At 43.8% G+C, this 23,005-nt stretch overlaps 2 protein-coding genes across 4 annotated transcripts in view; one reads left to right on the top strand and one right to left on the bottom strand.

Moving 5' to 3' along the window:
- The window catches only part of LOC139694734 (cilia- and flagella-associated protein 298), a 191,438-nt gene that overhangs the window by 92,646 nt on the left and 75,787 nt on the right, over window positions 1-23,005 (top strand). The window lies entirely within an intron of this gene.
- Window positions 222-22,897, bottom strand: LOC139694732 (protein tipE-like). Of its 3 annotated transcripts, none has more exons than XM_071593233.1 (3): window positions 22,616-22,897; window positions 2,984-6,287; window positions 222-1,129 (listed from the first exon to the last, which is right to left on the bottom strand). In XM_071593233.1, the coding sequence occupies exons 2-3, from the start codon at window positions 4,282-4,284 to the stop codon at window positions 1,090-1,092; spliced, it is 1,341 nt and encodes a 446-aa protein (XP_071449334.1). In that variant the 5' UTR covers window positions 4,285-6,287; window positions 22,616-22,897; the 3' UTR covers window positions 222-1,089. The 3 variants fall into 3 exon arrangements, with proteins under 3 accessions (XP_071449334.1, XP_071449333.1, XP_071449332.1); XM_071593232.1 differs by lacking the exon at window positions 222-1,129 and adding an exon at window positions 1,172-1,346; XM_071593231.1 differs by lacking the exons at window positions 222-1,129; window positions 22,616-22,897 and adding an exon at window positions 18,094-20,719 and having other exon boundaries at window positions 4,189-6,287.

The following is a 23,005-nucleotide window of genomic DNA, read 5'->3' on the forward strand; positions in this document are numbered from 1 at the left end:
CCCCAGAGAAGCTTCTACTTTGCTAAGCACCTTGCGGGTATGCGTGAGGTGAGGCGAATGAATTAGGAGAATGAACAGATACCACGTTACATTTCGTGATTCGGGCCGTGAGAAATCAGGCACCGCCCAGTTTTGAAATTATGTCCCACCACCATGCTATTATACCGAATGGGGATAAAAGGGGTGAATAAAACACAAAGAGTTTCAACACTGACGTAATTTATTTCTTAACTGAAAAGTTATAACATAACAAATTTCTTTGTACAACATTTAACTTTGATAATTCATGAAAACAGAAACCAATATGGCTTATTTATTTGAGAAAGAACGTTAACAAAAGATAACATTAATAATAACGATTTTTTAATGAAATTTTTTATGGCACTTATTTTGTTCTTTGTGTCGGCTTTTTACTTGAAGAAAAGGTTTTTGATAAGTCTAAATAGGTCATGCACTTTTTTGTTCTCATTCGATGGTTGTACGCAAAATGTTTTCACAGCTTCTATTTATAAACTAAAAGAAAACAATCACCAATTGTAGTCTATAAGTACTATCTAAGAATCTACAACGGTTATTGTTTTATGTATAAGAGAAACGGCTATACCTACGATAGAGAACATGCTGAATAAAAGTGAACGACTTGTAACTACTCGATTGATTTTATTTTTCGAGCATATCAAATGAGCAGTAATGGCCAACTCGGATATTCCACAATGAGTCAGCATAATTGAGTGCATTTTAAAAGGGTTAATGGCGAAGCATTCCTTTATAAAAGGATTGTTCGTCAAAATAGCAATATCATCATGCCCAGTACAATACACACTGAGAATTTACTAAGAAATATTATATTGAAAAATATGTCTTGGGAATTATTTTGAAAAGGAAATTGAGTATTTTTTTTCGAAGCTTTGGTGTGTCTTTATTTTTTGTTCTGAAGTGTGCTGAAACTATGGCGAGAATATGGCACTATAAGATCGATTTTCTTTTCAAATAAGGTTTTGGCGGCTCCGATCGTCATCATCGACAGTCCATTCTTCTTCTTGGGAAAGGCACCCGACCACGGTGGTCGTCTTGCAGTCTCTCTGTTAGTCAGTATTCTTCGTCGTCTTCGTCCTCCTCATCAATATCTCTGTGTTAGAGTAAACACACACATACACAGAATGGCATTACAGTTCAGCCGCTATCTCTTTTTTTTTTTGGTAGCAGAGTTGGATTTAGAGGGGACCGCCCTTGGCTTTTTTTTTAGACAGACATACAGAGAGCATAATTCAATGGACGCGAGGGATGCTTATTTCAGACTTGCACTTATTCCGACTCGCGTTTTTTTCCGTAAGCGGACGAAGCCCCTGTAAATTCCAGAACAAAAAGGGGATTGTTATGCCAAGACTCGTGCTTGTGAGCAGGGTAAGCAGATTTGAAAGGGAAACACCTTGTCATTATTGAGTAGTTGTTTATGATGTGGGTGTTGTGTTTTCGTCTCTCCGTCTTTCGCTCTGTGTTGTGATGGCTAAACGGAAATCCCTCCAATCTGCCCCTCTACCCATCTTAAGTGCCCGAAGTCCAAACCCTTGGTTTTTCCTCTCTCACAAACCCTTAAAAAAAAAACACCCGTCTTGTGTGACTTCTCATTAAGACGCTCGGAGTGTATTCAGTCGTCTCCTTGGATGCAGGCACTCGTCACCCTCGACCTGATTTCGACCTTTTTGAAAAAATATAATACTCTGATATCCCTTCTCCGCTCTAAGCTTTTCGTATCACACTTGTATCACTCTTATCTGATGTCAATCATCCCCACGATAACAGAATTCTAACATCCACCCCTTGTTTACGTTTTGCGGGCCACCTTTTGTGTTCTCTGCTGATTTCATGGCAAATTTGCATATTTTGTAAAAGTCTTCTTCTCTATAAAAATGCTATACTTCATTAATTAATTGTGCGTTAATCGAAGAATATAGCGTGAAGAAAACTTTTTATCTCAAAATCTCCCTCTCTACCCCTTTTATTAGTTGGTACATCTTGGGTACTCTATTTGAATTAAAACTTTTGGTTACAATATGTAAATAGCAATTTATTGCGATAATGAGTTATGAATAAAATTACGCTTGTAGCAAATGTTGATCCGCTGCTTTTATTGTCATTCTATATTATTCGTTTTATTAATGAGTCGAGCGACTAAATTTATGACTCTATTACAAGTATGTATATTGGAAACAATTTTTGTCTCCATTCTCCGTATCATTTCAAAAGAATTAATTTTGACTACTTTTCGTAGATTCTATCTTTGCATATTATGATATGTATATATTAAAAGGATTTTTGCGATATCTAATGTAACAGATAGCTTTGTGTTTTTTTCCCTTTCAGTTCCGCTTTCCTATATGCCATGCCTGCGGTTCAGATGCACATTCATACTCTGCCTAAGAGAATTAATGACACCAATGCTTGGCTTACCATGCACTTTGCCAACACAGACATAAAGCGAACCAACTAAGTTTACTCAGGGAATTCTCTTTAATTGGTCATCACAGTTAAGTAAGGTGGATGGAAAAGGCTTTATTTCTTTGACCGCTATCTCCATTTTCTTTGCAAAAAAAAATTTAAGAAATTCCTCGTTGGCTGTTGAATTGGAATAAATAATCAGCCCAAGAGAGGTTTTGCAATACAACATTGCGATAGGTCTAAATGCTTCAAGCAAGCTCTCTATCTGAAGCTCTATTTCCTGCCATCCAATCCCTTCCCCTAAATGACTTTTTCTCTCACTTCCCCTCCCCACCCTCTCATTCCTCGAGTCCCACCGCACACAAACATCCACCCCCTTCCCCCCGCCGTCTACCATCCAACCATTCCCAGCCACCCTTCTCAGAGACAAATTAGGCCAACCCGCGGGTCGTGCATCGCCCTCTGGGCTGAGACAGCTAAAGGAATCGCAACCATGCGGTATTAAGTAGTAGCACATCAAAAAGCGAACGACTCTCATACTTACTCTTCCTTCGTGGGCAACCTGTCGGTGCTGGAGCTTCCTCTCAGGCTCTTCGCGCTCCCTCTTCGCAAGCTGCCCCCCGAAACCGAGCCCATGACCGGGGAGCACGCGACGGAGCCCACGGCCGAGCCCACCCCGTCTCCCCGACCCCTCCCGCAGCACCCGGGGCAGTACCAGTACGAAAGTATGGCAATGGAGCCGACGAACAGGACGTTGGGCACGATGAGTGAGAGCACCAGGTGTTTGATATTCTCCTCCGCGCTGTACTTTGCCACCACCCGCTCCGGGTACGTGCGGCTGTAGTAGCAAGGGAAGATCCTGGGCTTGTCGGGATCAGGGTCCATGGGCATCATGAACTTCTTGGCGAAGACGGAGCAGTTGACTCGCGGGGGGTAACCGCACCCCTCAGTGTTGACGTAGAACTTGGTGTCGACCACGTCCCAGGCGGAGTCCTCGACCCCGTCCAAGTTCTCCTCCTCGTCGTCCTCCTCCCTCTCCTCACCCGCCGCCGGTGACGGCGAGAGCACGGTCGCCGACTCCTCCGAAGTGGCCGCCGCGGCCGCCACCTCCTCCACTTTGGGCTGTGGGGGAGCCTCCACCAGGGCGGTCACAGACTTGCCCCCCAGTGGGTGCGGCTGCCTTTTTCGGCTCTTAGGAGGAGTCGGGTGGTGGTCCGTGGGCGGTACGGGGGCCCTCTCGGTGGCCGGGGGCAGCTCGGGGCCCCCTCCGCCGCTGTCAGCGTCGCCGCCGCCGGGGGGGGTTGTGGGCGAGGAGGTGGACGGGAAGAGGAGAGTCTGGGGCGAGGGAGCGTCCCTCCGCCTCCGTCGCCGCTTCCGGCTGCTTGCCTCTTCCAGCCGCCGGAGATACACGTCGTACGGGACGCGGGAGTAGTTGACCAGGATCTGGTGGCACTTAAGGGCGGCCGTGGTGCAGCCCTCCCGGCAGGACGACCACGAGCAGTTCCGCATCCCCTCGGCGTAGGTGACCCTAGAGGTGATGCACGTGATGGCCTCGGGTTCGAAGTCTGAGAGAATGGTTGAGATGGCGGGGTCGACGACAAAGGGGATGAGGAAGAGGAAGGCGAAGGCGGACAGGATGGCGGTGGTGCCGAGGCAAAGGGAGGCGTAGAATTTGGCCTTCTCGGCCAGGGGCACGAGAGGCTCGGCCAGCGCCTCCGGCAACACCGGCCTCCTCCCGCTCGTCGACGACCCCCCGCCCACGCTCCCACCCTCGGGGCTGCTCGCCCCGTCGTCGCGGGCTAGGTCCGCTTCCGAACCCATGATGGCCTGGCGCTCCATGTCCATCCACTCCTCCGGCTCCGAACCTAACGGGAAGCCCCGGAAGGCCGCCACCGGTCCCCCCCGCGAAGACAGCTCGCCGTCCTCTCGCCTCTCGGCCGCCTATATCGAGAGACACCTCCCCCCGGCCCTCCGCGACTGTGCCACGCCCTATATCGAGCGAGCCGCCCCACTGAATCCTCGCGCCACTACTCGGCCATGTCGGCGTCTGCTCGTTGCGCGGACTGAATAAATGGGGGAAGGGAAGTGGATGGAGGAAAATAAAGAGAACTGCCCGGAAATGTTATCGAAACAGTTGGGTGTTCCTCTGTCTGCTATTTGGACGACGATGAAAATAAACCGTAGCCTTTCCTCATTTTGAAGATGGTCTTAAGTTTTTGTGCCGCTTGTAAACCGACGAAACTTTCTGCTTACTCCATTGGAAGGAGTAAACAATAATAATATATTTATGAATATATATATGTATATTACACTTTTAATATTGCGTACGCTCTGGTTATTCACCTAATTTATTAGAGATGCTTTCGGCTTAGTGTCATGCAAGCTAAAAGGTAATCACGACCGCTGCACGTGGCGCTGAGCCTATTTATATTACCCATGCACAAAGTGTCTAAAGCTAAACGAAGGGTTTGGACGGGAAGAAAACGTGCCTCGGCAGTGATCTTCTCCCTAAAGTGTTTTAAGCCGTGATATGAAGGAGTTAGTCACAGTCCATGTTTGGTTGAAACAGTTTTTAATCATTCGGTGCAATTAAAAATGTTCTTTGAGAAAAAAAATCACGCTTTCCCCTCCTGTTTTTTATGACGAAACTCGCCTTCTCGTGTGTTTTCGCGCTGCCCGCATGTTCTTTCGTGTTCTCTCAACCGGCCGCCTCTTTTCTTTTTTGCTTTTGATTCGGTGAATGGTCTCCGCCTCCTCCGCAGCCTCTGGGTAGCAGTGGGGGCGGGGGTAGAATCCGGCCGAGTGCTCCGGAACTTGCCCCGCCTCCTCCACACAATTCTCACTCGCGGATGCGCCGCTGATGCTGCTGCCGCCGCTGATGCTCACTTGCTGCTGGGTTATTTATTTTTGTTTACGGGTACGGGGAGGAGAGGGTTGGGATCATATAAATATATTATTACGCTTTTTCTCCTTCTTCTCTCTTACTCTCTTTTTTTTGGCGGTCTAATAATTCTGTCGAGTCGGTTTAAAAGACACTACTACTGCTATATATGTTCCTGGAGGAGTTTGTCGCGGTTAAAGGGGGTGAGGTAGTCTCGTGCTGTAAAGAATTGGAGATGAAAAATTGAAAAAAAAAGATGCCTCGTCAATCGTGCTACTCTCCCCCCCCCTAAAAATTAATGAATTTCCTTCCTCTCGCACTTCTCCTGACTGAACGTAGGAATAAAGAAAATTCGCGTGAGAATCTACCAAGTGTGGTCAAAGAACTAGCGGTGATGATTGGGAGAGATCCAAAAAAGATAATTTATTGTTTCATATATATCTTCATATATATGTTTATATAAATATATATTTATATATATATATATATATAATACTCGAACGGGTGTTTCTTTAGTGTGGTGTAAGTGTTTGTGTGCTCTTATTTTTTAATGGCGAAGCTCCGCGGGTGATTTTGTTTCGTTGGCTCTTGCTGCTGCTCAGCTGTGGAGGTGGTGCTCACTAGTTGTCTTCCCGTGTGACACGCTCCTGCCCTCTTTTTCTTCTTCTCGGCCTCTTCTCTGTGGGGGCGGTTGAGGAGATGGTGTTAACAATGCCGTCCGGCTGTCAAGCCGTATCCGGCTCACGCCTTCTTCTTCTTCCTATCCGTCCGCCGCGTGTCTCCGGACGCACACCGTCGGCTTCCGCTCGCGAGTGCGTCCTCGGCTGGCTCGCCGCTCTCTCTCAGCGCCTCGAGAAGGAGTGGAGGAAGGCGCCGGGACTGGGCAGATGGAAGCGGCGGAGACCACCGCTGCTTCCGCTAAGGCTGCCGCTGCTACAGCTGGGCCCCGACTGCAGGAGGGGAACGCCTGCGTCGCAGCGGACGGGGAGGGATGGAGAGAAAGAGAGAGATAGAATAAGATAAGGCGTCGTGGGCGTGGGGCGGGGGCGAAAGCGACAGTGGGAAGAGAGAGAGGGGAAAGGAAGCGCGTCCGGGAGAGGATAATGGAGAAGAAAAAATCATTTTACAATCGCTTAATGCTAGATTTTCTTATCTATTTCGTTTCCTTCATTCTGTTTGCTTGGGTGCGTCATCAACTCCATTGATGGGAAAATAGTAGTCTCCATGAAAATATTCCAATAGGACCCTCGATGTGCTTTTAATGGTTGGTGGTATTCGACGATGGGTCGATGAAATTTTTAGTGGCTTTAAAAATAGTCGCCCACCCAAGTGTTTGGCTTCAGTCCTTTTAGAGGGAGGGAACAAAAACCAACTAAGATGATTTTATGTTTTACTCTTCGTTATGTGGGTTCGTGGAAATGTGGATGGAAGCAAGTATTACCGGCGATAGAGTTCGGAACCGGATCAGAAATAGCAGTGGAATATTTTTGCCTCGGGATCAACCTGGTTTGTACGTGCATAGATCCAATGACCATTTCCCAATTTTCAGTAGGAATCTGTATGTATCGGATGTTGACCATTTCCTGCGGATATATTATGAATTCATTCGTCTAAATTTTATCCCTTTTAATTTTTTCCCTTTGATACGTAATCTGTACAATATCGTTTACTAATTACATTGTTATATCTGGAGTTATCAAATTTGGACAGAAAGGTGATAATGAGACCGTTTTATAAATTAAAATGGAAAATAGTTTTTTTTTAATCTAGTTGTCTAATAATCACAGATCTGAAATAAGTTCCTTTGGAAGTTTAAACTTTATCATCCGAATAAATTTAATGGAGTTGTTATATCACTTGAAATTATATGTTAAGCTCTAATTAAATTATATTATTTTACTTTTGAATTCAATAATTAATTACCATCACTCGTGGTAGAAGTCCATGGAGGTGTGTTCTTGGAAATTTAGATAATTATTTTTCAAACATCTAAATTTGGAACTTAAATGTTAAAACATGCTCTTGATTATGATAGCTCTTTATGCAATCATAAGTTCATTGACCAACTAATTATTTCTTGAAAAGTAGGGATCATTTTCTCGTTTTTAAATAAGTTGTTATCCAGAGTGACGCAATTGACGACACATTATATTGTTTTACATCCCAAAGGTCAGCTTAAAAAGTTAAATTGAAACCATATTTTTAGAAATTTTTGTAGTCTAACAGTTATTGGTTAGTTAGCGTATTTTACCAATCGCGTCATTAACCCCTCACGAATAAGGAAAACGTGTGAAAGGTTAAAATTCTGTCTTCAAATTGCTCTGTACGTGTATATGATTCCCCGTCGTTATAAAACTCAGAAAAATCTAATGTTGTAATGACATTGAAAATTTAAAATGGGTATTTTCGAGTTATAGTGCGAAACCAGGGTGTAATGTTCACCAAGAATCGTAGTGGTTCAGGATAAGTGATTTTTGCGTGTGAGTCGGCATTTTTCATATGGATTTATTGCAGCCGTTTTTATAACACAGTATGCTTGGTTTTGGTTTGAGTAGAAGAAATATTTTTGCCCAAGTTGAAATTAAATCAGATATATTTGTTTTATAGATTTTGTTCAATTTACCCTTACTTCATAACCGTTCCTTACTTAAAATTAATCATATTTTGATTTCAGTTTAGCTCTAAAAAAATATTAGTGCTCTTTGGTGCAAATTATATTTATCCATAATTTCGCTTATTAAATGATTAGAAAAGTGTTAACAAATACTTTGAGGGGTGGTTGGTGGATTTTTGGTTAATTATTTATTTGGTGGTTAGTTTTGATCAATTATAAGCACTTTTTCTCAACGGTACTATGTCCAAAGCTGTGGAGTTGAATGAAAAACTCTTTGTACCCGGCGTAACTTATTGGACTTTGCATAACATATTGAAATGGAATTAAATTATTCACTTGGTAATTCTACTCACAAAATGTAAAAACACGACCCAGGTTTCCACGTTGAATTTCATCATCAGCTGATCTGATGATGAAGTTCAACGTCGAAACCTGGGTCGTGTTTTTAAATTTAGTGTGTGTAATTACAAAGTCAGTAATTTCATTTCAATATGAATGAAAAACGATTGTTGGTAACGGAGAATATGTTTCTTGGCGTTTATAAACATCATGATTAAAGATTTATAACTTTTTATGTCTATTAAGTTAACACATATCTGAAATATAATGTCTTACTTTAAACGACTAAAATATTTCGAGATAGAACCTAAAATTCTAAGAAGTCTATTTTATTGAAATTTTGCCATCGTATCCTTTTTTTAGGAAGTGAAATTAAAATGTCTCCTTTTTAATTGAGCCACCTTTGTAGCTGTAACTTGAACATTGCATGAAAATTAGACCTTCCTGTCTAATATAGATTTCCATTCCACCTGGTTTGGACTATCACATTTTAGTGGACGTCTTAAAAAAACAGCATTACGACAATTGCGTGTTACTTTTCGTGGCATAAGTTCTAAAGGAAATTTTTGGATTAACTCTTAACAGTTGCAAAACTTACATGTTTGGATTAATTAATATACACAAAAAAATGGCTCACCTTTACCTTAGGAACAAACAATCCTCGAGTAAATATGAACGATACGAAATTGGCAAAATTACATGCTGTGAAAAACTGCCAAAGTGTGGAAAAAATTCCTAACAATTCTACATCATCTAAATACCATTAAACGTGAAAATACTATGTTGTCTCAATTAAACAGCTTTCGTAAATCTTCATTTCACGTCTAAAAAGTCTGAACTTAAAATTAATAACAAAAATCATAAATACAGACCCATGTTTGTTAGTTTGAATGTCTCCTTGGTCGTGACAGTTCAAACCAGGCCTAGTAGATATCTATGAGCATTAGACAGAAAGGTATTTTTCTCATCGCTATTTGAATTCCATGGACGGTATTCGTTTGATTGAAAAGAAAATGTAAGTTGACACCAATTTTTGGGGAAAACACGTTTTCGTTTCTCTGGAATTAAAAATCAATATATTAGAGCTATTATTTTGAAGATGTGTATTTACTCAATTAACATAAGTAATTTAATCTTTTAATCTTGATTTTTATTAAAGCAATAAAACATTTTCTTGGTAACAGTAGCTTTTGATTCAATTTTTGCGTTGTTGCAACACACCAAGACTTTTTGATACATTACGGATAGGGAAAAAATTTTCAAACCCTCAAAGTATTTACCCTCTATCTTTGCAAACACCTTTCGTTGTAAAGCAAACATAAGAACTGTATGATTGAAAGTAGGGACTTTTTTTGTGTTAATGCTCCAAACAGTCCTTTTTCATTGTTTCCGCTTTCCTCACACTGTAAAGTTAGGATTAAAGCTTCAAACGATTCACTTGTTAATTGGAGACTCACTGCTAATATTTTAAATTCTGACTGCTGTTTTGGTGTTTGTTCAACCTCCATTCGTTTTGTTGATAACATTGATTTCGTCTTATAAAAGGAAAAAATAGTTAAAATTTGGGCCAATTTAAGGCGTGTGGTTGGTTTTGGGCTAACTTCTTTAATGTTTCCTATGCTCCGATTCTCAATGCTGCAAGGCGGATCGAAATTATGATAAAAATTCGTGATATTAAAGTGGAAAATGTCATTTACCTTTTCTGCCATCACATTTGCACGAGACAAGTGTTGTGTGACAGACTGTTTGTCATTGGGGAGCTGCACAAATAACAAAACTTGGAAAGTTGATATTAGTTTTGTGAATTTGCTTCTATAAAAATCTACGCTGCGTTTTACACGATGTACATTATTTAATCAGGCCGAAGGCTTTTATCTCTACACTCTAAACGTTCTTTACAACGTATATCGTACAGGACCGTGTCAATCAATTCCACTCTCAATGCCATTGTGAGATCATAAGTTTCTGTAATTTGAGTGAAGCTATTTCAAATTTTAATGCTAGCCAACCCTGCTTCATAGCTTGATCAAGGATAACTAAGTATAAATTACGGATTAGTATTGCCCCTTACTTTTTTTAACGTTATGAAACTGTCGTAAATGATGTGCATTTTATTTCTTCAACACTCTTCTTATGGGTGAATTTTAGAGTTACAAAATCTTCTGCTGTTGTCAGATATTCGAATTTTCATTTTTTTCTAATCTCGGCCTTTGGAACGACGTGTCGAAGAATGTTAAAAGATGAGCGATATGATATTCAAACCGAAATTTATTAAATGTTAGTGATACTGAAATTATTATAAAACACTACAACAGTTTATGTTAAAACTGTTATGTAACCTGAAATTCCATATTAAAGAGGAAAAGTCGTGTGAAAGTAAGTTCAAGATATACTAGGTGCAATAACTGATACGTTTGATATAAGGTTTTTCGTCTACCTGCAAAATAAATAATCCTGAGTCTCAACGATTACTAAATAATGAGAATATTTTAATGCAACTGATTTCTTTCGAATTAAACAGAAATGCATGTGTAATTTTGCATTGTTAATGTTTTTGTAATCCCTTGAGAAAGTTAGTTCTTAGGAATTGATCGGTTTGCACATTAGGGTCTTTTTGGCGTGGTGCAATTTATGCCAATTTCGTAAGAAAGAAATGAATACAAGCGTGTCAAAAAAAATATTTGGATTTGAATGGATACGATTTATTTTGTTGAACTATTGGAATAAAGTGAAACAAATAGCTAATGTGGTGGCTCAAGTAACTCCTATTTTTTATTATATTTGTGCACGAGGAGTGCACTTTCGGGTAATGATAACAGTTTGTGGTATGTCATCATAAATTATACTCTATAATGTGTTATCAAAGCAAGTAAAAAAGGAACCGAGTCAAAATCTAAAATTCTTCATGCTTTATCTGATTCCCATTACGTATAACGTTTCAAACTCCAGGAACAAATGGTAATTCAAGCCAGAGGAAAATGATAAAATCAGGTTTTAGTTAAATATTTAAATATTATGAAAGATCTGATTCGAACATTCCCAAACATTACATCTAATGGACGAATGTCATGAAGCTATACCTTTCGAAAAAACTCGCTTCAATGCACAGTAATTTCCAAGTCTTAGTCCCCAAAATCAGAAACATAGAAAGAACCTTCTTTTGTTTATATAGTCTGCCAAATATAGTTTACCTGAGTACATAGATGGAAAAAAACGGTTGGAAAGGTGATTTCATATCATGTTCATGAATAACTTGGTATCCGTCTCAATAAAAACTTGAGTGTGCCCAAAAACAAAAGTTCTTATTGTGAACAATTGCTAAATCATTCATTAATATGAAATCACTTTTTGCTTTAGCGGCCATGACAATTATTTTTATACTATTTCATGTAATGTAATTTGCTATTCATTCCTTTTTTTAAGAAAATGCTTCTCGCATGCCACTTTTGACGGCTAAATGTTGATAATTTCCCTGTGTGTGAACCAATATTTGATTGTTGGTGATAGATTCGAAAAGTTGTCTGTTTTGTTGAGTTGTACGTAATATACATTATACTCATTTGCTCTTCATGAGTAAAAATCGTGTTTTATAACATATACCCTCACCATTCTTCCTGTTTTCTAGGTCTTAGAATAAATATTTTCAGATGGAGGTAATCTTATTACCATACTCCTCACTGCAATTACTTTGAAAGCGAAGGCAAAAGTTAGTCTTTTGACATATAAATATCAAACTGCATCAGAAAATTTGAGTTTGGAGAGGTTTTAAATTATTTTAGAAGTATTAAGCTTCTTTTTTGTGTTTCCAATCTTGGTGTTTTTGCTGGCGGAGAATTTCAAATTTCTCTCTCGTGAGTGGTCAATGGATTAAACATTTTTTCCACCGTTTGCGGGGAAGTATGTTATCTGGTCAATTTAATCCTTATCTTCTCATGGCATCATCTGAGAGAGCTCATTAGATAAAAGAATTAAAACGCATCATGAAATATCGTGGTATTTTATAAAACAGGAAAGAAATTTAAGGATATCTCCCGAACGGCAAAGAAAATGTACTAAGCCCGTTAATTTAAAAAAAAATGTATTCGACCCCTTTTAGTCGTGGAGAAGTATGATAGAAGTAGGGCAGACGAAGCGGTCCATCAAATGTCGTTTAAAAATACGAAAGAACAAGAGGGAACTGCTAATGGAGAGAATGAGCCATTTAAAACACAACATATCCAGCTCAAGCCACGAAGTTGCCTTTGGGAACAAAACTCTGGTGGCTAGAGAAGAAAAATACTTGACACGGCTTATGTGAGAAGCTAATATAAAATTGAAAAATTTCGAAATTATTTCATTTTTGACGATAGTTACATAATTATTAAAATCTAAGAATAAATATATCCACCTGGAAACACTCATTCTCTATTCTTAGGCCTTGAATAAACAAAAAAAAAACTGTTTCTAGCTCAACTTTGGAGTAATCAACAATGGCGATAGGCCGATGTCCATTCAGGAACGGCCTATTGAAAAAACAAATTAAGAGGATAGTATCCCCATAACACAATACTATTCATTATTTAAATTGCATTTTTATGGGAAAAAATTAATTAAGCTGTTGTTTTCCCGTAGCATAACTGAGCATACCAAATGTTATAGTATTAAATACTGAAATAAAAATATACCTATTGATCCTTTTTCGTCGATGAAAACCAGCGTTGGGCTAGATTTCGGGTATCATTCCTAAAATCGGACTTAATAATTCCTGTCTTCACTATTTAAAGAATGTATTTTAAGAGTAAGAGGATGCCTATTGGGCATAGATTTGGATCATATTTAGATCCAGACGAAGAGCATAATTAGGGTAGCCCAATACAATTATTGCTGATAATCTCCAACGCTAAAAATGAAAGCATTTGTCCTAAAATGCGAAAATATAAATACCTATTTAAACAATATATTCTATTGTTTCAGGCTTCACTTCGTGGAAGTAATTGATATCCATTATTGAAATAGAAAGAAAGACTCGTACTTTTCCACAGATTTTATTATACGGCACGACGCGTTTCACCGACTTACCTGATGATGCCGCAAGTCGGTGAAACGCGTCGTGCCGTATAATAAAATCTGTGGAAAAGTACGAGTCTTTCTTTCTATTTCAATAATGGATACCTATTTAAACTTTTGAGTGATTTATTCCATTTACGCGAAAGTGACCGATTTTCGTAGCACATGTCATCCCTCATCACCTGGAAAAACTGGGGAAACTACAATTTATTACCAGACATTTTGTTAAGCTGCTTCCTGAAAATTGTATTCAATGATTAAAATATGCAAAAGCATTTTCAATGGGAATATAGTGTCAGAAAGTTTAAGTGAAATTAAATATTCAATGAAGGTTAAGTATGCAGCATGTATGAATATATGCTCGTAAATCCTTGAATGCTAATCATTTTTTGTCAATGCTATAAGTGGTAAATTTCACTATGGATACTTATTTTAATTCATATTTAATATATGGATTGACTCACAAAATCAACGCCTATCCCTATATTTCCTTAATTCTATTGTTTTTCGTACAACTGATTTTATAACATTCATTCCACTGACCATGAAAATATATCAAGTGCATAGCTGTTCGCATTAAATCTAAACATAAAAATGTAATGATTTATTGTAATATAAGCATTGCATTAATTATAATCAATAATATATCTCAAAACCTATTTGGAAACATAATACGGTGCCATTTTCGACATTTCAAAAATGAAAAATATGAGTAGCATTCAAAAATGTCCGCTTCATGCAAGAATAGTTATTTGAACAGTAACTTTGACTTTTAACATCCTAAAATCTTGGCGTTACTCATGCACAGATTAATATTAAGCAAACGCTGAAATATTGCACCATTGAAACAAGTAGTTTTGATGAAAATCTCGTATTTTAAAGATAAAACCTTTAAAATAATGTTTATGCTGGAGGTTAAAGTCAACTAGTCAACCTTTATGGTGAAGCTAATATTACCGTATGTAAGGTAAATCAATAAATACTGTTACTTCAGAATTCAATGGTAATGTGTTATTTTCTATAGGTTAAGTTTTAAGGGGATATTAGGGCAATTGTGATGGGTGCTTATAATTTTCGCAGTCAGTGTCATCCTTGTCTCTCCTTGCCTTGAAAAAGAAATAAAAGATTTTCAATTATGTGGTCACTAGATTGATTAGAGAGAGACTTTTAATACACATTGTTCGTAAGTCCATGCAGGAATGAAGATATTTAAAATTGTAAGCGAGGAAATCAGCTTGTACATAACATGCATCGAATTTATTTTGCACAGCGTGGAAGTTCATGGATACTGGCTGCAGTTCAATTGAATTTTTACACCATTTAGGTAAAGCTTTTATATATAAGGAAATGTTACCCGTATCAACAAATATCATTTTCACAAACCTGCCATTTTAAAATCTGGTTCAAATCATTTTATCTATTATGATGTTGCCACAAGATATCCATGGTTGATATTTTTGGAGAACCTACTACCTCTATAATAGTAAGTTACGGCTGTGAGTATCTCGAAAAGGTTTGAATGCGACATATTTTACTTTCAAAGTACGTAATTTGAGATTGAAGTAGTGGGTACATATCAACAATTGCAGACGGCATCAAAAGTCTTTTTTATCATTATTTTGATTAATACTTATTTAATTGATCTAAAGCGACGATTAAATATAGGTAGGAGCGTTTTATCAAAGAACTGAGATGTTGAAAACGGTAAATTTTTATTTTATAATTACCAATTCTGTTTCTTTCTTCTAAAAATCAATCATAATGCGATACTTTTATACAATGTTATTCACGTGAACTCCATTATATTAAGTTATTGGGTATAAGGTATAACTCTTTTGTTAAGTATAATTCTTTTCTTATTTAAATACATAAGGATATGCCTCATTAAACTAACCATGCCATAATGTTGGAAAAGTTATTAAAACAATGGCCGTTTCTTAGGCGGGATTTTATAACAATCGTATTGAAAAAACCATACGTCAAAGATTAAGGTACATTAAAGGCTAATGTGTCTGAAAGGAAACAAATCTGTTGTATTGTTGATGATTTTAAAAACCGATTTGTGACACAATATTCTTTGCTTTTGGAATGGTTTTGGTGCTTTCTATGAATCTATTTTTTTTAAACTTTTCTCTCTGAGCGTCAGAGATTATAATTGTAATAAATTACCCATTGTTTTCTTTAGCTATCTGTAATTTTCCCGGAGAGAATTTCTAAAATAATAACTTCCACGTTCACTCAGCTACCACCCTTCATCGATCCAAAGTTCTTTCTTTTGACGAGAGGAAGGATGAAGTGTGAACGTTCTTTTTATGGGGCCGGGACTGGATTAGGAATCTAAATATAATAATCTTTCATGTTTCCCGATTTCTTACTAGGTAAAAATCCTTAATTTGTTCCTCAAGGCATTAAGAAATTGTCTTCCCTCAGTGAAATCCCATACCATTATGAATTTACATGCGTGAAGTGAAATAGAGGGTAAAAAGTCTTAGAGACACCTTGTCACAAAATAGATGTTGCCTGTGGTGGAAAGTTACTGTCGGATGTAGTGTATCTAAGGGAATTTATAATATCTTGTTGTAGATATTCGCATAGGAATGGAGTTGTAGATATTCGCATATTTTTCGCTGTGGTTAAAGTGACTAATTTTCCGAGATGTAATGGTTTAATCTAGGGTTGATCGAGTGGTTTTAGAAAACGATCTGAATGTTTTCCTGTCGTTTTTATGTCATAGTGAATGTCGAAGGATTGTTTTTAATTTATACACAGTTACATTTTTTGTGGAGTGTGACGGTACTAAATTACCACTATGTGTAGCTCGTACTCCTGTAAAAGGGCGCTTAAATGAGCAATGCAACGGTGATGACTTTACGTCCGAGTGTAATAGATATTTGAATTTTTCATTATTTCCCGCAGTTTCTTCTAGCGTGCTATAAAATCGATGCCTTGGCTCAAGTTACAGATATTTTACAACACTTCATTTAACCCTCGTATTTTTTAATGTAAAGCATACCTAAGGTTAGCCATCTTTCTAATGATTTGTGCCCTCATCTCTTCAGGTATAAATCTGACAGAGATTGTATCTCCGAATCTGACCAAGTGAAAGTTTGAATGTTTTATTTCCATTTGGCATAGATTGGTCGATATTTTGCTCGTCTCTATTGATCGATGTTGATTTTGGGAAACTATATGTTATATTAATCCTATATTTGATTCAAAATGATGCCTCCTTCTAGAAAAATGTATTTAATTTCCCGGAAAGTCTGGTATTTCTCACAAACATTGCCTTTCACTCGCGTAATGCACTGAAAATGTTTAATCGCCACGTTTCGATCGGGAATTCTACATTGCACTCTCACGCAACCAATATAAATGCTTAGGGAGCCTCTGTTTTGCATGGCCCATGTCGGCTTGCACTCAAGATCCCATCGTCATTACGTGTCTCTGAATAATGCTCATTAGTCCCAACCATCTTCTATTTTTTCATCGACCGTGGCACAGGAGACCTAAGAAAATTTCTTTCTCCGACGGAGGAACGAGAAGGAAACTCCGCGCAATCATTCTCACCCTATTCCTCCACCCTTTCCTAAGGATTGGCCTCAAGCATGTTCATTTGGGGCCGATTCCATGCGGTCGCTTTGTCTCGCCGACGGGAATAACAGCGGCGGGGAATGGTGGAGAGAGTGTGGGTTGGGTATGGCGGGCAAGAAGGGAAGGGACGGGGAGTGGCGGGTGATAGAGCGGGAGAGAGGGAAAGGCAGGGCGGGAGGAGGAAACACTGCAGTGGCGTTATGCGTGGAATCGATTCGGTGTCCCCCTACTAACCCTTCTCCATCCTCTTCCCTCCCTCCCCCTCGCATCCTCCTCCAACCCCCTCCAAAGTCATCCCTCCCCAATGACCTCCCCACCCGTTACCATCTCACTAGCGCCAGGCGCCCTGCTGTTAACCCTTCCCTTCTTCTCCCCATTCTCCCTCCCTCCGGACCCCTCTCTTTAAACCCTACCGACCCCATTGCCTCCCTCCCTACCCGGATTCCCATTCATCCCTGCCGAAAAGGATTCTCCACGGCGCTCTCTATCCCTCTTATGCCCCCTTCTCGCTTCCGTTGATTGACATTTACGGCTCCCGCCGACCTTCTTGCCGCCTCATCTACACCGAGCATGATGGCGAGTTTCTTATCTTTCACAGACGATCCCAACGCTTATGACTGGGCCCCCGACGTGTTTTGCGTATCAGATGGTTGACGAATCAATGTCCAAATTTAGCCGTCGACGATAATTAAGCCCTAATCGAGCCACGGAGTTCGATTATGTATTGATTATCGACCGAAATAGTTATTTCGTGACCCAACAGTGGACGTTTTCTAGTTCGTTGCAGTGGGCATTTCGGGAAGATATATATATACACACACACATTGGCAGAAAGCCGTAAAATATGAATTTTTTCCCGTGGACACCGACTCAATACGTTTGTCTGGTCCAATTTGAATTTTCAAAACTGGTTTATTTTGGCATTTGTTCCAATTTATGATCGGTTTTTTGGGTTAGTTCTTTGTAGGGATTTTTCCTGTGTGGATGATTTTTACCAGTGCTATTTTTCAGTTTCACCTTTTGCTTTCTCCTTTTTCGGAGAGTCGACCCCACTTGCCCCACACTCCTCACCGCACCCTTTCCCCGGCGTGTGCGAACTTTCGTGCCCCTCCCTCACCCAATGCGAGAGAGGTGTGCCCGACCGCACTGCAGCCCGGCGCCCCCTACCCCACCTCTTACTTACGTGACTGATCTCAGAAAGGCCTCCCCGATCCCCCTCCCCCTCCATCACCGTTCGCCCTCTCCTCGTCCTCTTCCTCCTCTTCCTCGTCCACCTTGCCCTTCCGCCCCGCCTCCCCCATGTCCACGACCACGTCGCCGGGAGAGCATTTGCTCTCCATGCCTGCGGTGTTCACCTCCTCGGGCGGCGGCCCCTCGGCCGGGTCCTTCGACCCCTTGCAGAGGTTGGAGCAGCCCGTGAAGCGCATACGGGCGTCGTCGCCCACATTCACCGTCCGCTGGCACAGGAGCAGCGTGAAACAGCTGACTGCGAAAAGGAAGGATGGCAGCAAGGCCGCCACCATGAATTCCCGGTAGGTGGCGGCCAAATCGAAGCGCGCCACCGCCGTGGTCGTGGACACGCCGTCCTCCGAGGGCTCGTCCGACTGGGTTGGGGAGAAAAAACATGGGAATCGCGCCCTCGCGTTGTGGTCCGTCCCGTCTCTGCCGTATTCCTTGAGGAATTCCCGGCACTCGTCCCGCAGCGTGTTCACGCAGCCCTCCAAATTGATCTGTAGCTTAGATTCGTTGGCTATGACCAATTTTGCCTCCGGGGGAGCTACTGGCTCCCTGTCTATAAGTGGGTCTCCTTCGTCCAGTGGCCTGTCGTAGAAAGCACTCAGGTGCGTCAAGTGGGTGAAGTTAGTGAGGTCAGCGAGACGTGACCTTTCAAGCAGGGAACCGTTGATACAGTCCGTTGCCTCTACCCCTCTCGTGGTGTTGATAACGCTGTGGCAGGAGGCCAACAGAATGTCGTCAGGGTTGGCCGATGACGTCCACACCACGCGGCCGTGGGGTATCACAGGTGGATCGTCGTGTTCTTCCTCATCCTCCTCTTCCTCTTTCTCTTCCTCCTCTTCTTCGTCAGGGCCTTTTGATTCGGGGTTCGCCAGAACGGCGGAGGTGCACCTGGATAGGTAAACCTTGTCGCCGCTGAGTAATATGACGTTTTTATTCCGCGTCGGTATGTCCACGCAGCGCCGGTCGCAGTTGTAGGGTGGTCTTATCTTGGTGCAAGTGCCCCTCAGGCACTGCTGGAGACCGTCGAGAGCGATGCAGGTGATCTTGCCACGCCGCCCACTACACTTTGACGGTGGCTCTTCGTCCGGGAAGAGCTGCGGCGCCATAACCACCCCCCCTCCCTCCACTCCACCGTCCGGCACGGGCGAGGGCAGGGCCACGGGCTGAGGTCTCCGGAGGAACACGCACTCGAAGGCGTCCGTGATGTTTATGCACATCCCCTGGGTGCAGTTAAACGTGCCGGTCAGATTCCGACATTCGTCCTTGATGCACCTCATTTTGCGTGCCGACTCGGAGTCGATGCCGAAACAAGTCTTTGTGGCCGCGCTGCTACAGTTCTGAAACAAGAGGTGGGAACCATTCCGCCGGAGGGTGACAAAGATTTGCACGCACGTGGCACCGCCACCACCACCGCTCTTGGACAGGCACCATTCTCCGCAGGATCCCCAGGTGCACTGCTCTGCCTGACGTGTCTGCGTGCTGATGGTGGTGCACATGACCGGCGTCTCGTCGACGCCGGACTTGAAGGCCCGCATAGAAGGCATGTAGACGGCCACTGAGAGATAGACGAGGGCAACGCTGCTGAGTACGGCCGTCATTTGGCATACACATATGGTCCCGCATATTCTGTTGTCCTGTGGAGGGATCAAGAGATCCTCCGGCGGAACGTGTTTCGGCATCTTGAGGCCTTCCGCTCCTCCGCTTACTTCTCCTCTGGAGCGTCAGCACGCCACTGGGGGTATCGATTACGTTACACGTATATATATCTCGGCGGGATGTGTTTCTCCGTTGACCTTGATTCCCTGTGTCACATGAATAAATTGGGTGTCCTTCGATGGCGCAACTCCTCTCGGCAGCCCGGTGGCTCCACTAGCACACCATCCGAGGCGTGGAAATGCTATCGAACGGCCTCGGACCTTCCTGGCCGCAATCTATTCGCGGCAGGCGCGATCGAAATCGTCCCTCTCCACCCCGTCGCCTCCTCTCAGGACCTGTGACAGTCCTCCCTCCGGTCTGTGTCGTACATCCGTATCATTTCGAATCCCTTGACGTTCCTCTCTCCCTGACACCCTTCCGTGTCTCTCGGTCTCCTGCGGAGGGTTGCGCTTTTGAGACGCTTCCCTGGCCAGAGAGTCCGTCGATCCTCTCCTCGTTCTTTCCTCGGAGCTGAAAATTCCCTCTCCACTGACTGTTGGGAGCGACCCCCTTCCGACGTCACAAGACACAAAAACGCAAAGGAACACGCGCTTTTCTCCGCTCTCAGCCTACGAGGGCTGGCCTAGAGAGAGCAGGCTCCTCCATTCCCCCCGCGCGGGGTAGTCCGAGTCCTGCGTCACCCCTCCCCCTCACTGCTCCTTGTGCGGGGGTCCACTCCGCCTCTTGCTCGCTCCAGGGGATCGGTCCTCCCTATATCTCCTACTTCAGGAGTGCCTATTCGCTCGACCGGCACGCACACCGCCGGCACACTGACCCACAGCACACACACGCGCCACCCCGCGGTCCGTGTTGTGTGTGCTCCGACTTCGTCAATCGGCGGGCGAGCCGTTGCACCCGTGCCCTTCCCCACAGCGGTCGGTTGTGTGTGATACACTCCGAGACTGCTGCTGTGGTCCGTGGATGCGGCACCAGGTGGTGGGATCGGCGCCGACTCGACACCCCCGTCCCCGGCCACCCACTCCCCCCCTCTCTATATCTCTCGCATTCGACCTCCCCCCCCACATCACCTTGAGGTCTCCCGCCTCGTCATTCCCCCTTCCCCCTCTCGCTCGGCCCGGCCTTCCTCCTCCCATCCTCCCTCCCCGGCCCGATGAGGCACCCGTGCCCCGGGCCCACTCCAGCGCCGGTGCCTCACCCCCTCCTCCTTTTCCCACTCTCTCTCTCTCCTCCGTCTTCCTCTGACCCCTTCGGCGCCACTGGATCAATAAGTGGAAGCCCGCTCGCTGCCGTCACTGCAGCGGCGGCACAGCTCAGAACCTGCCATACTGTTTTTCTTACACGCTCGAGGAGGAGGTGGGAGACCGGAGGAGTGGAGGTGTCAGAGAGGTTGGGGGTGCCAAGTGTTTTCGAGGGAGTGGAGAGGGTTGGAAAGAATGGAAAAGGTTCGCAAGAGCGAAAAAAAACAACGATGCCCTGGGTATGATTGCGCGGAGGGGGGTGAGGGGCGGAAGGGAGTTTTCTCGATCGCGCGCGGGATCTCGACGACGCCTGGTACGTAATCCGGGTTTCGTGCGGTTGGTTGAAGGGGGGGAGGTGGAGGTGAATGGTTGGGTTTCATTTTTGTTTCCATTATTTTATTCCCGTTTCTTTCGTCTGCTACCCGTTTTAATAAATCCTCTACCAAGCGGTCTGTCCACGGATGGCAGCTTTTCGAATTTGCGTCGCTTTCTGAAGGGATTACGCAGTTTCCCGGGTAGGGGGAGGGGGTTTGATCGCTGTTGGTTCACCGCCCCCCGCAGACCACCCGCCGATTGAGAACCCCGCATGCCGGCGGTCGTCTTAGCGCGCCTCCATTGAAGCGCGGCCAGATCCTGGGGGCTCGAGAAAATTCTGGAAGTGGAACAGGGGTACATGGGCGCCACGGGTGGACCGCTTGGCGAATTACGTCCTACCCGGGTAACAGCTGAACGTCGTCGAGTGAGCGATGACGGCATTGCCGCCTGAAAAGCGCCATCGGATCGCGGGGAACCGCCGGGGGGTGGATGGAGGGGAAGAGAGGAACACGCCAAAGCGATGCAAGCTTACCGTATATACGTGCGGGGACGGTAGAAGGAGAGAGGGTGCGGGGGGGGAGCAATGGCGGGCCGAAAAATGAAGCGGATCAACTCTGCTCCGGGAGGTGAGGCGGGGGATCCTCCGGAGCGCGTTTGTTTACAGGGTAAAGGCGAACGCGGGTCTTCGAACAATGGAACGTTCCACGGGCGCGCTCCGCGTGCGGAGGCTGCTTTTATGCATGCAGTGCGGAATTGGATTGGAGTAAAAATTAAAAAAGAGAGAAATCCACCGCTAGCGTGGTGTGAAAGAGAAAGAAAAGGCTCAAGATAGACAGACCTCGGGTCGGATCTCTCGTCAGCTGTTTATCTCTTCCGCTCTCTTACCCTCTTTCTCTCTCCCACGTCTTTTTCTTAGGAAGTAAAGGGTCCAGCACACCACAAGCCTGCCACGGCCACACACATGCGCCAATTCTTCGATTTTTAAGAACACTCAAATCCAGGGTACAACTCTCTCTCTTTTTTTCTCTCTCTCTCTCTCTCCCTCGCTCCGTGTCTCGTGGTGGGCGGACGGCGGGGCGAACTCGTCTCGCGGCACGCGGGGACGCGACCGAGACACGGGGAGTGTGACCTTAAAAAACCTTTTGGGAGACCACTTTCCGAAGGGGACGTCGGAGACAGCGAGAGGCCTCCACCCCCTTACCTCCCTCCCGCATGGGAGTCTTTTCAATCATCTCCGTACTCGTCGATCAAGCTTACCTTTTGATTGGGTTAAATATCTCTCTCCCTCCGCTCGTCTGTCTCTCTCCCTCTCTGTTTGTCCCTCAGTGCTTCACACACGCGTATTAAAAACCTCCTCGTGCAGGGGAGACTCGTGCTCTTTGGGTACTCGTGCGTGTGCGGTGAGTGAGTTGGCATGGGGCAAGGGGTGCCACCCTCCTGGAGAGCGGGGCGGATTGCGCCGCACGGCCGACCTCCAGTCCTTCCTCCGTTTTCGGCTCCGGGCCGCACGCGTCGCCCCGACCTGCCCTCGAACGGGCCGCCATCTGTCGGCTACCGGCTCAACTCCTCTGGCCCTCCTCTCCTCTCCTTCTTGCTCTCGCTACTCCTCTGATTATCGCGCGAACCGCCACTGCCACCACTTTGCCA

This window comes from Hetaerina americana, unplaced genomic scaffold (assembly GCF_022747635.1).
Source record: "Hetaerina americana unplaced genomic scaffold, ioHetAmer1.1.p SCAF_53, whole genome shotgun sequence".
Taxonomy (NCBI): Eukaryota; Metazoa; Arthropoda; class Insecta; order Odonata; family Calopterygidae; genus Hetaerina; species Hetaerina americana.

Excerpts from the sequence above, each read along its gene's own strand:
- LOC139694732 (XM_071593231.1), bottom strand. The coding sequence starts at position 19,828 with ATGCCGAAACACGTTCCGCCGGAGGATCTCTTGATCCCTCCACAGGAC.